The sequence below is a fragment of the Apiospora aurea genome, assembly GCF_038362705.1.
Source record: "Apiospora aurea strain CBS 24483 chromosome Unknown utg000004l_segment0_segment0, whole genome shotgun sequence".
Taxonomy (NCBI): domain Eukaryota; kingdom Fungi; phylum Ascomycota; class Sordariomycetes; order Amphisphaeriales; family Apiosporaceae; genus Apiospora; species Apiospora aurea.
Window position 1 is genome coordinate 4,956,667 of NW_027117391.1, and position 14,787 is coordinate 4,971,453.

The 14,787-nt window shown below is 48.7% G+C and overlaps 4 protein-coding genes across 4 annotated transcripts; 2 read left to right on the forward strand and 2 right to left on the reverse strand.

The window, feature by feature from the left end:
- Positions 1-993: 993 nt before the first annotated feature.
- On the forward strand, positions 994-2,615 carry PG986_006295 (uncharacterized protein; the record flags this gene model as incomplete). Its single annotated transcript, XM_066842517.1, has 2 exons — positions 994-2,148; positions 2,232-2,615. 2 exons carry the CDS (start codon positions 994-996, stop codon positions 2,613-2,615), a joined length of 1,539 nt encoding a protein of 512 aa, XP_066702379.1.
- A 1,078-nt stretch (positions 2,616-3,693) lies between these two features.
- On the forward strand, positions 3,694-5,702 carry PG986_006296 (uncharacterized protein; the record flags this gene model as incomplete). Its single annotated transcript, XM_066842518.1, has 3 exons — positions 3,694-4,229; positions 4,268-5,295; positions 5,347-5,702. 3 exons carry the CDS (start codon positions 3,694-3,696, stop codon positions 5,700-5,702), a joined length of 1,920 nt encoding a protein of 639 aa, XP_066702380.1.
- A 280-nt stretch (positions 5,703-5,982) lies between these two features.
- PG986_006297 (NAD(P)-binding protein) lies at positions 5,983-7,181 on the reverse strand (the record flags this gene model as incomplete). The annotated part of the gene is given in 5 exon segments (XM_066842519.1): positions 5,983-6,073; positions 6,142-6,765; positions 6,776-6,864; positions 6,897-7,052; positions 7,170-7,181. 5 exon segments carry the CDS (start codon positions 7,179-7,181, stop codon positions 5,983-5,985), a joined length of 972 nt encoding a protein of 323 aa, XP_066702381.1.
- A 247-nt stretch (positions 7,182-7,428) lies between these two features.
- PG986_006298 (carbohydrate esterase family 5 protein) lies at positions 7,429-8,467 on the reverse strand (the record flags this gene model as incomplete). Its single annotated transcript, XM_066842520.1, has 3 exons — positions 7,429-7,761; positions 7,868-8,029; positions 8,084-8,467. 3 exons carry the CDS (start codon positions 8,465-8,467, stop codon positions 7,429-7,431), a joined length of 879 nt encoding a protein of 292 aa, XP_066702382.1.
- Positions 8,468-14,787: the final 6,320 nt, after the last annotated feature.

Below are 14,787 nucleotides of genomic sequence, written 5' to 3' on the forward strand. Positions count from 1 at the left end.
GTATCCATGTAACTACCGCAATGCATATTGTCGTGCACAGCGTGGTCTGGAAGTGCCGACAGCATGGATAGCCGAGTTGCAAACTACCTCGGATCTTCAGGGACACACACCGCTTCGATATAGCGCCCTTTGAAGCCAAGGGGTGGTTCGAAGCTGACTTCCTTCAAGTTCGTGCCCAGCAACCACCCCCCTTGGAACCGAACCTCATGACTTCATGTTTTGGCACTAAAAGAAGCTACCGAACTCTCCGGGGTTGTACAACATATTTATGACTGGCCAAGGTGCAATGGCAATGCAGCGGACCCGACTCTCTAAGACATAATATGACGAATCACAGTCCAAAGAAATGATATAACTACGCGGGGTACTTAGACGTGATCCTTTACCAATCAAAATCTCTTGGATGGGCAGGGGGCTTACGACACCCCGGGCTGCCTGCGGTAACCGTGTAGGTCAGTTACTTGAGCATGTCAGCAAGTGCAGCTTTTTCTTACTGTCGTCATGAGCAGTCATTCGACAAGCTGAGCCTGACCACACCCTCCTGGCAGCGGTAGCCGATCTAGTCCTGCCCGCCCAACTGCGTGGAACTTCGATAGTACGGTCGGCACCTTCCACATTCCGGCTCTGATGCAACCCGCCCTCACGTATCACGCAATCTGATGTCGTGGCTTGGCGTATAAGGGGTCGAAGAATGAAGCCCATGACCGAAGCAGCTGCTGGCTCGAAGCCAGGGATGCACTATTACAGCTCAAACGGGAAGGTAATCCCAGGGAAACCGGCAAGCAGTACGTCTTAGTCAGCCCCGAGTCCCGGGGCCCCCTTAAGAAACGGATAGGCAAGTTAATATAAGGCAATTTGCATCTGGCTTCGAAAGTGAACCGAGAAGATGGTGCAGGTGCCGGTGCATCGAAAGCAGTTTATCCGTCCTATGAGCCACTCTTCCGAATGGCTCTCATCTCTTTATCCATAGTATGTGCCCTCTCGGCTCTAGCTATGCAGTATGCAGCAGCTGCTGGATACCTGCCGAAAGACAGTTCCCAAGCCGGGGCATGCACGGCATCGACATTCACTGCCGCGTTGCCGGAGGACGCTTCGGTTGAACTGGCTTATCCGGTGCCTGGAGGAGGCTCTTTTGGAGAAGGCCCTTCCAATCTAGGATACCCGCTCAACGCTACCAATCTCCCCGAGCTGTGTGCCGTCATCATTCGGGTGGCATCCGCCGGGTCGGCCTACAGGTTTGGGTTGTTTCTCCCCGCCGAAAGCGACTGGAATTCGAGATTCTTAGCCACGGGCAATGGCGGCTTCCTGGGAGGTATTGACTGGGTAGACATGGCCCCTGGGCCGCACTACGGCTTCGCCACATTGTCGACCGACACAGGCCACAACTCTGCGTCGGACCAGAGCTGGGCGTACAAGAATGCGGAGGCACAGAAGGACTGGGGTTATCGGGCCATGCACGGTTCGGTCGGTCTAGGCAAGCGTCTTACTGCGGCCTACTATGGTCAGGACATCGCTTATTCCTACTACTCTGGCTGTTCAACGGGAGGCAGACAAGGCCTGAAAGAGATCCAGATCAGTCCCAACAGCTTCAACGGGGTCTTGGTAGGTGCCCCGGCCTGGCCTACCACGGGCCTCATGAGCTGGCTGACAGCATTGGGCACCTGGAATCTCCCAACCAGCGACCCCAAGGCCTTCACCAGCACAAGCCAGTACAACCTACTCGCATCCACCGTCCTGTCCCAATGCGACAAGGTCGACGGTCTCGAAGACAACATCATCAGCACCCCCGAGGCCTGCAAGCCAGACCTCAGCGTGATCCAGTGCGGCAAGCGAGGCGTCGATGCCAAGAACTGCCTCACCCCGCAGCAAATCGAAACGGCCAGGAAGGTCTGGGGCGACTACTACGCGTCCAAGGGCGACCTGGTGTACAACGGCCTCGAGCTCAGCGGGGAGAACCAGTGGGACGTATACACGCTCTACGGCAACACGGAGAATTTCGATACCCAGTGGGAAAAGTACTGGGTGTACAACGACAAATCTTGGAGCTGGCGGCAGTACAACGAGAACGTCTTCTACGACTCCGTCCGGGCAAACCCGGGCAACGCCACCGCCGACGCCTTCGACATCAGCGGGTTTCGGCGTGCGGGGGTAAACTCATCCTGTATCAGGGCTTGGCCGACGGCCTGATCTCCGCGCGCTCGTCGCTGCACTACTACAATGAGACCGTTAAGGCCGTAGGAGGAGGGAACGTCGACGACTTCATCCGCTTCTTCCAGATCCCCGGGATGCAGCACTGTCTCGGGTCACCCGCCGCAGTTAAGGCGCCATGGTACATCGCCTCATGGGGCCAGGCGGCCAAGCTGCCGGGAACGGCGGGCGGCTACTCGGTGCCCGGGTTCCAGGACCCGGAGCACGACGCCCTGTTGGCGCTCATGCGGTGGACGGAGAACGGCACGGCGGTGGACTCCATCATTGCGACGGCCTGGGACGACGGCGGCGGAAGCGGTCAGGATCTCTCGGTCTACCGGCAGAGGCCTCTCTGTCCGTATCCAGAGAAGGCAACGTATAACAAGAAAGGGGATCCGGATCTGGCTTCGAGTTGGGCTTGTGCGTGATGGGGTTTGGATAATCGTTTTCGTGCAGTGAGTTGGTGTGAATAATTACAAGCGTCATGGCTACCAGGGCTACATGTAAAGTGCTTAGGCTTTCGAAGCCCCTGTACCAAGTGCATAACTCAGAGTGTGGTTTTAAGCCGAGATGCGCAAGTGTTTACTATCTTCATCATGACTGAGCAAAAAACTTGGCGTTAGTCAAACACAACGTCTACATCTGATGCTTCGCTCCTGGATATGGATCCCCTAGGCAGCTGCTCCGCAATATTCATGAACGTGGGGCAAATAACCAGCCGTGACTCGGACTGATCTGTACTGCAGTCGCATATAGGTAAGGCACGCCTGGTTCTGCCTAGGGGCTGACCAATCAGAAGTTTGGACGAGCAGGGGTGCCTTGGCGACCCACATTTTGTAGGTTGCACTACGTCTGAGCCTTGCCTTGAGGAGCCTTGCCTTGAGGAGCCTTGCCTTGAGAAGCCATAACCAACAGATTGCCTGTGTGACTGCCTGCTGCTGCTGCCTGCTGCGTCAATGCACATGCCCGTTGTCGCTTACACCTTACACAGAGAAGATTGCCTTGGGCAGCCTCAGGCGAGACCCCTCGCCATGCATTGATATATTTCAAGATCTTCAGCTCACATCAATCACCTTTCCCACCAGTCCTCATCTCATCTTCACATCCCAACTTGTCCAGATCATTTATCACTGGTAGCCATCCCCGCTTCTCATCCTATCTCATTCAGCAACGTATCGTTCTTATCTCAGTTGACGGCTGTACAGAATCAGCACCCATCATGCCTCGTGAACCAAGACGTCGTAGGTACTCGTTCATGAAATCGCCTAGCATCCTGCAGCTATTTTCCACGGATGCATCATAAACGTCCCAAAGCGCTTCTTCTATCAAGTAACTAACCAAAATCAAAGGCCCCAAGAAGACCGAGGAGGAGACCTGGTCTGATCCCCCACCTGTGACGAATCCGACTTTGACTCCGGATCTGACTCCGATTCGGATGTGGATACGAAAGCAAAGGAAGAAAAGATCCAGAAAGAACATGCCCAGGTCCTAGAGGGTGTCGAAGTCATGGCACTCACCAAGAACAGCAGTGGCGCTTCCGAGGCATCCAAACTTGGTTACGCGTCCAAGCTGGTCAGCAACTGGTATCATCATAGATGCCAATACGATTCATGTCAGGTCAGATGGAGTGAGTTCGCCGTCGTGGACGAAGAGGAAGCCGATCTCCAAAAGCGGGCGCTGCAGGTACCCATCGTCCACCGTCATGAGTTCAAGAACAAGCGCTGGATCACATCCGACATCACCGTTCAAGATGAAGCCATGCGCAAGGTTCTTGACAAGGTCCTCCACAAATACCAGGACCTCGACCTCGAAGTCATCAACTACACCTTCGAACCTCCCTTCATGCCGCTAGTACACCGATGGGATGATTTGAAGACGTACCACGCCACGGCCGAAGCAGGAAATTTGAAGAATGCGGCTACCGCCCTTCTCGCGTTCCTGACTCCTGTCATCGCTTCCTCGGTTCTCTCTCATGCCCTTACTAAAAAGACGGGCAAGGTGAACTTTGAGAACATCTGGCAGATCTTCCCCCGAACGAGCTGGTCATTACCAAATTTTTCGGCGTCGACACCATCTGCAGGGTAGTCAAATACAGATATCGTCCTGAGTTTGGTTCATGCCCTGCAGCCTGGACCATCGATATCGAGTACGTCGACTGGAACGGCGAGGCAAGCGGATTCACAACGACCAGTGTCAACATGTGTGAATTTGAAGGCGTCAGGCGGGTCCAAGCTCTTCCCGTTTTCCCCATTTCCTTTCTCGGCGATGTCGAGAAGACCAAGGCTACTTTCATCGCACGAGGACGCAAGTTCGAGAGTTTGCGCGGCTACAAGTTCATGCTCTGTAACGGCACCAAGATTACACTCGAGACGGAGAAGCCAGAGCAGCGTCCAGTTTCTGGCAAAGTGTGCGTTGACGCATATGCCTATTACCGAGGCTGCAACATCGTGAAACCCAAGCTTCGATCTCTGTCCGTCGAGGAGACTTCTGAAGACGAGGTCGAAGTACCTGATCCTGATCTTTCCGACACCCCGTACGAGATGGATTTCTCCGCTGCTCCTGTCGAAACCTCAACAGCTGCGAAAGGCCCGGCTGAGCGTACTGAAGATCTCCGAGCTTTGACGGACGAGCAGTGTCTTTTGTCTACGCCGTGGATGAAAAGTTTCGATCTCAAGTCGAAAGAGTGGTGCGAGCTCCGGGTTGACGACCTGAAGGACATGACCTGGAACGACGAGGCTTTCGAAAAGCTGGTTCTCCCAGAGGGCGAGAAAGACCTTGCCTGGGCCTTCGTCGAAAACAAGTCCCTCTCCAAGACGGACTTTGATGACTTCATTCCCGACAAGGGTCGCGGCCTTATCATCCTCATGTTCGGTCCGCCCGGTGTGGGCAAGACCTTCACTGCTGAAGCCGTCGCTGAGCGCTCTCGTGTGCCGCTGTACCTCATGAGTGCAGGTGATCTCGGCACGCAGCCTTCAGATGTCGAGAAGGCGCTGGAGCGTGCTTTGGAGCTGTGCCGCATGTGGAACGCCATGCTTCTTCTGGATGAAGCTGACGTGTTCCTCGGTACGCGGACCAACGAAAGTCTTGCCCGGAACGAGCTTGTCTCTAGTATGTCCATCCCCCCTTTTCGTACGATTGACCCCACTAACCCATTACCAGTCTTCCTCACCAAGCTCGAGTATTACCAAGGCATTCTCTTCCTCACTACGAACCGCATCTCCAGTATTGATCACGCGTTCCAGTCCCGTGTTGATCTGTTCCTCCCCTACCATGATCTTACAAACGCGGCTCGTCGCCAGGTCTGGGAGAACTTCATCGACCGTGCCGGACGGGACAAGTTTGACATCAATGAGGAATCTCTTGAGAAGCTGTCCCATCTCAACCTCAATGGAAGAGAGATCAAGAACCTTATCAAGAGCGCTCAGCTGCTCAGCCTGAAGAGCGGTGGTAAAGTGCCGATGGACCGCGTCTACATGCTTGCTGATAAGCGTGTCCAGGCCCTCAACTTGCTTTGATGAGTCTGCCAACTGAAGACATTTTGCAGGGTTCCGGGGTTGGTGTATTCGGTATTGGTTGTCGGGTAACCAACGTCACGGTTCTCCTATTGGCTGCTTCATTCTTTGTAGAGGAAGAGCTTGTGGGAGTTTCTTCACAACGAGCTTATGAGACGCGAATGCTTGTGCATTACCTTTGTCGGAGGATAGCAATACGCACTGGGCCATTTTATACCAATCCATAGCTTTCCATTTTGATTGGGACTCGGTATAATCTGAGACCGAAATTGTGGCCTTTAGTTTACAGGTGAGGTTTCAAGATCTTCAGTATCTCATCCCATGTCTCACGGTAAAGATGTTGCCCCCGTTCGCTGTCTAACATCTCTCCTGGTCTGGTCGCACGTCAGTCTCATTCTAGTCGTTCTACGATGATTGTAATAAGGTAAGAGCCGTGGCTTACCGTAGAAAATCATCACCCCTCCAGAGTTTCCCGTTACTCTCTGGGCCAAGCCCGGTAGCACTGATCAAAGACCGACTCCCCTCCTCGGCGCTGCGGCTCAGGGGCAGCAGCGACACCTTCGCCATGAGCCGCTTCACGAGCGGGAAGTCGCGCTGCATGTTGGTGCGGCACATGCCCGGGCAGCACGCGTTGATGATGACGTTCCCTCGTGTTCTGATATTCTGAGGGGGATGCTCAATCATGCCGCGGATGGCGAACCAGGCCGCCAGTTTGGCTAGGTAGTAGTGCCTCGTCACGTCGAATTTGGCGCGGTCGTTCAGGCGGCCGAGCAATGTTTGGCCACTGCCGGAGGGGGGCAGCATTTCGGGTTCGACTACGTGGGAGGCTAGACTGTTGAGGAAGCAGAGATGTGGGGGCGAGGATGTTTCACCGGAAGACACGGCCGGGCGGAGTTTTGGCAGGAGGAGCAGTGCGAGCAGCGTGTTGGACAGCACGTTGACCAGCGTCGTCATCTCGTACCCGTCCGCGCTGGTCCGGAAATCCGGGAGCGCGACGCCGGCGGAGAGCAGGACCACGTCGAGCTTCTGGTCCGGGGAGGCGCTCGCCGAGGCGGTCGATGAAGGCCTGGACGGACGCGAAGCTCGAGAGCTCGAGGACCAGGGGGACGATCTCGAGCTTGCTCTTGGTCTTGGTCTCCTCGCCTACTTCGCGTTCGATGGCGAGCTTGGCGGCTTCCCCTTTTCCGGCGACCGCACGGCGAGGATGAGGAGCGAGGCGCCCAGGGCGGCGTATTTGACGGCCGCGGCGTAGCCGAGGCCGGAGTTGGCGCCGGTTACTAGGACGGACTTGTTGTGGAAGGTGAGGTCGGATGGGGGGTGCTGAGGGGGTTCCTGGCTTCGCGCCAGAGGGCGCTTGGGGTGGTCATATCGTGAGTCTTTACAAAGACGATGAATATGTTGGAATGAGAAAAGGACGGTTCGGCGAATGTATTTCGGGTGGTGAACTACAAAAATCGCTGGCCAACGTACGTCTTGGCTCATGTCCCCCTTGTATCAAAGTTGCAACCTTCCGAGTTCATGGGCAGCCAATGAAAGGTTGGTGTTGGTTTTGACCACTGTCACCCATGCACAATTACTCCGGCACACTGCGACAAATAAGACCCTTGTATTATAGGATACGCCGAGCAGCTAATAAAGGGCAAAAAACTTGAATTATTTTGTATCCCAGGTATATTCTATAAGTCATACACACCGAGAGAAAGGCGAAGAGAAGAGGAGAGCAAGAAAATTACGCGCACAGCGCCATCATTAAGGGCGCCGCCAGCCAGACCGCGTTCCAGGCGCTCGCGGTCAACGCAGAGCGGACGGCGCCGGACTGCTTGTCCTGGCCCGCGACGACGAGCTTGTCGTCGACCTCCTCCTCCGGGACGGGCGGCGGGGGCGGCATGTCGGCGAGCTTGCGCTCGACGAAGGCGAGGGCCTCGGGGCCGTAGCGCTGCCCGTAGGCCTGGTGCGCGGCCGTGCTGTTGCCCTTGGCGCAGAAGGGGTCGTCGGCGTCGCAGTAGGACTGGATGCGGTCCGCATAGTCGGGGCAGTTGAAGCCTTCGGGGCGGGCGGCGAACTAATTATTGAGGGAATGCATGTTAGTTGGGTTTCCCCGAACTGGAGAAGGAGTAAAGGGGGGAGAAGCAAGGGAGTGGGGATGAGAAGGATGAGGGGGAACGTACGCCGCCTTCCTTGGCTGTGCCGACATTGTACGGTAGGCCGTCGACGTGGCGCGGGTTGCCCATCATTATGATGGCGGCGACGCGGCTGTCCATTGCGTCTGCGACCTTGGGGGCTTGGACGCTTTCCCCGCCGCAGAATGCCTCGTCCATGATCTGAGCACCCTATTTTGGCTGTTAGCCCGATTCATATTGCCTGCATTAAGGGGCGGGTCTTACTTGTGAGTATCCCACCATGACGATCAAGGACTCGGGGCACATGTCGGCGAAGGACTTGGTCTGCCGGACCACGGCCTCGACGCCTGCGCGCGCGCTCGACGCATACTCCTCCTCGTCCTCCCCGGCGGCCGGGTAGATGATGGCCTCGGACGTGGCCGAGCCGTTGTTGGCGCGGAGGATGGAGTCCACGACCGACTTGGTGGTGCCGAACCCGGGCGGCTGCAGCGTCTCGCGCGCGCCGAAGACGTGGAGCTTGGGGCACGTGATGACACGCTTCGGGTTCTGGTTCGCGGAAGAGGAGCTGGTGATGGCCGCCGCGGTGGCGGTGTGCGACACGGCGAGGAGTGCCGCGGCGACCTGGCTGATGGTGTAGTGTTGCTGCATATTCGATGAATAAAGAAAGCCTGTTTCTTTGGATCGAAGATTGTCTGCTATTAATTAAATTTCCTGGGATATTATATAAATAGTAGTAAGTAGGAAGAGAATGACAAAAACGAAAGTCGATGGTTCAAGAGGTTCAGGAAGAGAACATTCTGACACGAGCCGCCATTGGTTTTATCTATCCTCCTCCGGTAACCAGGCAACTTTAACATAGCCGAGCGTGGTGCAGGTAAGATTTGCGACGGTGACGACCAGATGTTTCTGGTCATGACACCGGCTCTCGCGGAGCCGGCTTGGGCTTCGACGTCAACATCGGCTTTGGACTTGACACATGGGCTAGGCACTACTGTGGGTGATCCGCGAAGAGTTGCAGGCCAGGCTGCCGTGGAACAATGCGTTGTATCTCTGCCTCGCTTTATTCTACTCGCGCAGGCAAAGATGGCTGGATAATCAAACAGAGGCGGGGAGACCGCCAAGGCAAACAGCCGCCAAAGTTTTGCATTTGCCAGAAAGGGGATCTGCTGCTCGTTTCTCTGGGCGGCTTATGCCCTGGGTTTTATCCTTCCTGCAGGCATGGAAAGGGGGCACACGGTGGCGAAGTTGACACAATGGGAAGAGAAAAAGAAAAGAAATGAAGAACAGTGCCGCATTGCGCTGTTCCAGCGTGCCGTTTGATCGTCGGAGCTGTTCATGTAGCGGCGCCGGATTGTGGTCTTGGCAGACAGACGATTGACGTCGAAACAAGCGTCGAGACCCGCGTCGAGACCCGCGTCGAGTCACGTAATCGTCCGAAGGCAAACGCTCTCTCTCTCTCTCTGATGATTATCCGAATTCGAAACGGCGCGGCTGTTGATACGTTTGGCTTCTTTCAACCGAGGCTAAAATTATTTTTAAGGTTCGACAGACGGGCAAAAGACAGGACGTCAACTTCAGATCTGGCCCGAACGTTTAAAACAGCGAGCTGCCCCTTGCAAAGAGTCGATCTTGAGGCCTGGCCAGACAACAACAAAATTTGTCGTATGTTTAGCCTCTCATTGATCTGCATCAGGTCATGCTCATGCAGGATTGTACAAGAGGCACTACGATGGGCTTCCCTATGGGATTTTGCTGGACCTTGGGTCTAGATCGTGGATCATATAGGGGATAAGATGCAACCCCTATCGGCTGCCCCCCCTTAAATAACATACCTAAAATAGATATAAAAATTAATAACATCAGCAATAGATAGGTCAATTGAACAACGCACACTGCATTTTAAGGCCTGTTTCGGCTGGTGCGCACTACGATAGAATCACCCTTACCACCAGCTCGATTTGCATCACTTTCCACTACCTTATCGGCGCGCCTTTTCGGCCTTTTCGGCCTCTTCCTTGGCCTTCTTTTTTAACGTCTTTTTAAACCTCTTTAATGTTTACTATATATATAAAGCTTTTATTGAGGTCCTTGTTAACCTTCCTCTTTTTCTAAGATTTTGTTTTCTCTAGATCTACCTTTAAACCGGCTTTTTCCTGCTTTAACCGGCCGATCCGGGCCGTTAAATTATTAACACTCTTACCGAACTTTTTCCATAGTAACCTTTTAATTAAATTACTGGTAGTAATATTAGCACTAAGTATCGCAGCCCTTAAATTTTTAACTTACCGGCTATTTTTAAGCGTCTCGATCTTTTTAATTTTCGGTTTAATTAGCTAGCGCGCATTTTTAGCGGCGATAGTTTTATCGATAGTTCGCACTATATTAATATAACGAAGCTTATTATTTATCGGCTTATCAATATTAAAGGGGTAAATATTAGTTATTACTTATCCACTAGCGATAATTTTAAAGATAAAAACTACTTTACGTACTTTAGCTTAAGCTCGAAAGAAGTCCCTTTTTTAACGTAGCTATTATTAATAACGGCGTATACTAAATCGAGCTCCCTTCGAAACTTTTTTTTAAGACCTTAAAATAGTTAATATCTAAAGGCTAAAGTATATAAAAACTGTATAATAATAAATAAAAAAGCTACACCTTAGCTTTTAACGCCGCTAGTATAAAATTATTATCGATATAATTTTTATATTTATCTAGAATTAGGAGCCTTTATTAGTTAAAGTTATTAGGCTTAGTTAAAAGGATAAAGATTTTTTTTAATTATTTTAAGGCTATAAGATTAAAAGTTTATTTTTTTAATAACGCTTTAAAAGCTTAGTCCTTATATTCGCAGTTAATTTTATCCTCTTTTTAAGGGAACTATTATTACTAGACCGATTAGCTTTTAAATATAATTAAAAACAGTAAGATATTATTAATAATATTAATATATTTTAAAATAGTTATTTATTCGCGATTAACCGAGTCGTTCCGTATTAAACTTTAATAAACGGCAGGGCCGATCACTATAATACCTTTTTTATCGTTATCGTAGTTTTTACTTTATCGGCGTTAAATTTAAATTAAGGGGGTATACTTACGATAATAATAGTATTAAGCCGATTAAAGAACCCTCGTACGGCCCCGTTTAATATATATACGAGGCGCCGAAAATTTATCGCTTTAGCACGTATAGTTTTAAGGGCTGAATAACGTCTTAAAAAACGGTGCACCTATTGCTTATCGATAAGGTGATTAACCCTTTTTATAAGGAGGATATGTTAAGCATATATATAAAAGAGTCGGTACGTAGGTGCGTAACTTAGGCTAGCTTAAAAAAGGGCCTATTTGGTTAAAAAGGTCTCTTTCGTAAGGGTGAATAATTACCGAGTTTTATCCTACTCTTTTTTTAAATGTTAACCCCTAAGTCGGTTACGAAGGGTACCCTATTAATATTATGGTCTTTAACCGCACGGTTAATATTTTCGCCGGCTAATACGGCTTAGACCGCTTAAGTAATGCGAGCTTCTTTAATTATATTAATAATAGTGAAAAAAAGAAAAAAGAGGAAGAGATTAATCTACTTTAATTAATAAACGAGTGAGATTTAACTCTTTTATATACTATTATTATTGCTTAGGGGCTTTAAAATCATCTGAAATCTAGAGGGGTCATTTAAGGGGGGGCAGCCGATAAGGGTTACATCTTATTACTTAAAGCCGTAAATCGTTATTAAACTAAGAGTTCTTACGCATAGTGAAAATGAGTGTTGTTGCTCCAGCTATTCCGAGACAGTTTAGACTTTCTCTAAGCAGATAAATTGCCAAAGTCGCACCCATCGTTGTTCTGCTGTGTCTTTGCGGATATCTTGGGGGAAACAAGCAGAAGCCACTGATATAACTGGTATAATATATGAAAACAGAGCCGAGTTTATGTTTTAGAGACACCCTTTAGGGAATTAACATGTTCGTGTCATCCTGCAACGACACTACCGACAGCAGACTGGCACAATCTTTTAGGGGGTGTTACAAAGGGGCGGAGCAAGTCAATATAAATAGCCTCAAGTCCATTTGGCTCAATACGAAAACCAAGACTTAGAATCTTGGATGATAGTGTCTGGGAGCTTGGCATCTGCTTGGGAAGAACATTGTGCCTCATGGTATGGAATATCCCGGCTGAAACCGGCGTAAGATGCAACCCCTACTAGCTGCCCCCCCTCTAATTAACCCCTCTTGATTTTAGATAATTTTAAAGCCCTTAAGCAATAATAACAGTATATAAAGGGGTCAAATCTTACTCGTCTCCTAATTAAAGTAAATTAATCTCTTCCTTTTTTTTTCCTTTTTTTATCACTATTAATATAACTAAAGAAGCTCGTATTACGTAGGCGGTTTAGGCCGTGCTAGCCGGCGGAAGTATTAATTATACGGCTAAAGACTATAACGTTAATAGGGGCACCCTTTATAACCGACTTAAGGGTTAACCTTCGAAAAAAGAGAAGTATAAGGCCTTTTAACTCTTCACCCCTACCGAAGAGACTTTTTTAACTAAATAAGCCTTTTTTAAGCTAGCCTAGGCTACGTACTAACGTACCGGCTATTTTATATATACGTTTAACGCATCCTCCTTATAAAAGGGGTTAATTACTTTATTAGTAAGCGATAAGTGCACTATTTTTTAAAACGTTATCCGGCCTTTAAGACTATATATATTAAAGCGATGGATTTCCGGCGCTTTATATACACATTAAACGAGGCCGTGCGAGGGTTTTTTAATCGGTTTAATACTGTTATTATTATAAATATACCCTTTTAATTTAAATTTAATGCCGATGAAATAGGAACTACGATAATAATAGGGAAGGGTACTATAATAATCGGCCCTGCCGCTTATTAAAGTTTAATGCGAAACGACTCGACTAATCGCGAATAGGTAATTATTTTAAAGTATATTAATATTATTAGTAATATTTTACCGCTTTTAGTTATATTTAAAGGCTAATCGGTTTAATAATAATAGTTCTTTTAAAAAAAAGATAAAGTTAATTACGAGTATAAAAACTAAGCTTTTAAGGCGTTATTAAAAAGATAAACTTTTAATCTTATAGCTTTAAAATAACTAAAAAAATCTTTATCCCTTTAATTAAACTTAATAACTTTAATTAATAAAGGCTCTTAATTCTAAATAAATATAGAAGTTATATTGATAATAACTTTATATTAACGGCGTTAAAGGCTAAGGTGTAATTCCTTTACTTACTATTATATAATTCTTATATACTCTAGCCTTTAAATATTAATTGTTTTAAAGTCTTAAAAAAGAGGTTTCGAAGGGAGCTCGACTTAATATGCGCCGTTACTAATAATAGCTACGTTAAAAAAGGGGACTTTTTTTCGAGCTTAGGTTAAAGCACATAAAGTAGCCTTTACTTTTAAGGTTATTATTAATAGATAAGTAGCAACTAGTATTTACCCTTTTAATATTAATAAGCCGATAAATAATAAGTTTCGTTACATTAATATAGTGCGAGTTATTAATAAAGTTATCGCCGCCGAAGATGCGCGCTAACTAATTAAACCGAAGGTTAAAAGGATTAAGACGCTTAAAAATAGCCGGCAAGTTAAAGATTTAAAGGCTACGATATTTAGTGTAAAGGTTACCACCGGTGATCTAATTAAAAGGTTACTGTGGAAAAAGCTCGGTAAAAGTGTTAATAATTTAACGGCTCGAATCGGCCAGTTAAAACAGGAAAAAGCCGGTTTAGAGGCAGATCTAAAAAAACAAGGGCTTAGAAGAGGAAGAAGGTTAATGAGGACCCTAATAAGGTCTTTGTTTATATAGTAAATATCAGGGAGGTTTAAGAGGACGTTAAAGAAGGAAGGCTAAGGAAAAGGCCGAAAAGGGGCGCCGGTGAAGTAGTGGAAATTAATGCAAATCGAGCTAGTGGTAAGGGTGACTCTATTATAGTGCGCACGAGCCGAAACAGACTTTAAAATGCAGTGTGTATTGCTTAATTAACCTATTTATTGCTGTTGTTATTAATTTTTACATCTATTTTAAGGGGGTTAGTGAAGGGGGGGGGCAGCCAGTAGGGGTTGCATCTTACTAGTCAGTTATATAGTTTGCCGCCCCTTTTTGCCGGAGAACCATGTGGCATACTCACCCAAAGGGAAAAATGAGAGAAAGACGAAAAGAGCAAGTAATGCACGCCTAACTACGTCTATATGGGAGACATCTCACACTGACAGGATATGTTAGGGTTTATCCTTCATGTATACAAGTTGCAGATGTCATCCAGAACCTGACAGACTATGTAGGATAGATGAACCAATACCTTATAAGGTTAAAGTCTGGGCTAATTTACTCTTACGGAGCCCTCTTCGCTTGAGTTAAGGTTAAATCCTGTGGTTGATTACATAATACCAACCCATCCGCCTGGAATAGTATAGAAGGTAACGTCCATAGCAGGGACTCGTCGGCAACAGCCGTTGGAATATGGGGGTCTGGCAACACCAAGCCAAATATATTGAGCCTAGATTATAGCACACAGCATCACCCGAGAAAATTGCCCCGGGGTCTTACAGTCAATAATTACACGAGAAGTATATCTAATTGCTCCTCGTGGCTGGACGAACTCTAAGCGCTTCTCGACATCAACACTCGGCCGGGTATACCGTATATGTCGCATTGAGTACATATGCCACTATTGCCGTACGCTTTAGTGGAGTTCCACTTTTGCGTGCGACAGTATACGGACATAGCCGTGTTGAATCCGGTCAAGCGGGACAGTCCAGGCTCATCTAACGTGTCCTGCAAACCATCGTATGCCACGGTCTCTTGGAATAAGAATCTCAACTTAATCATACACTCGGGGGCGCGGCTCTGCGTGCGGCTCCTGGGGACCTGAGAACCAGAGGTGAAGTGAGCCCGCAACTACAAATACCATCATCGAGAGCCTCAATGTCCCG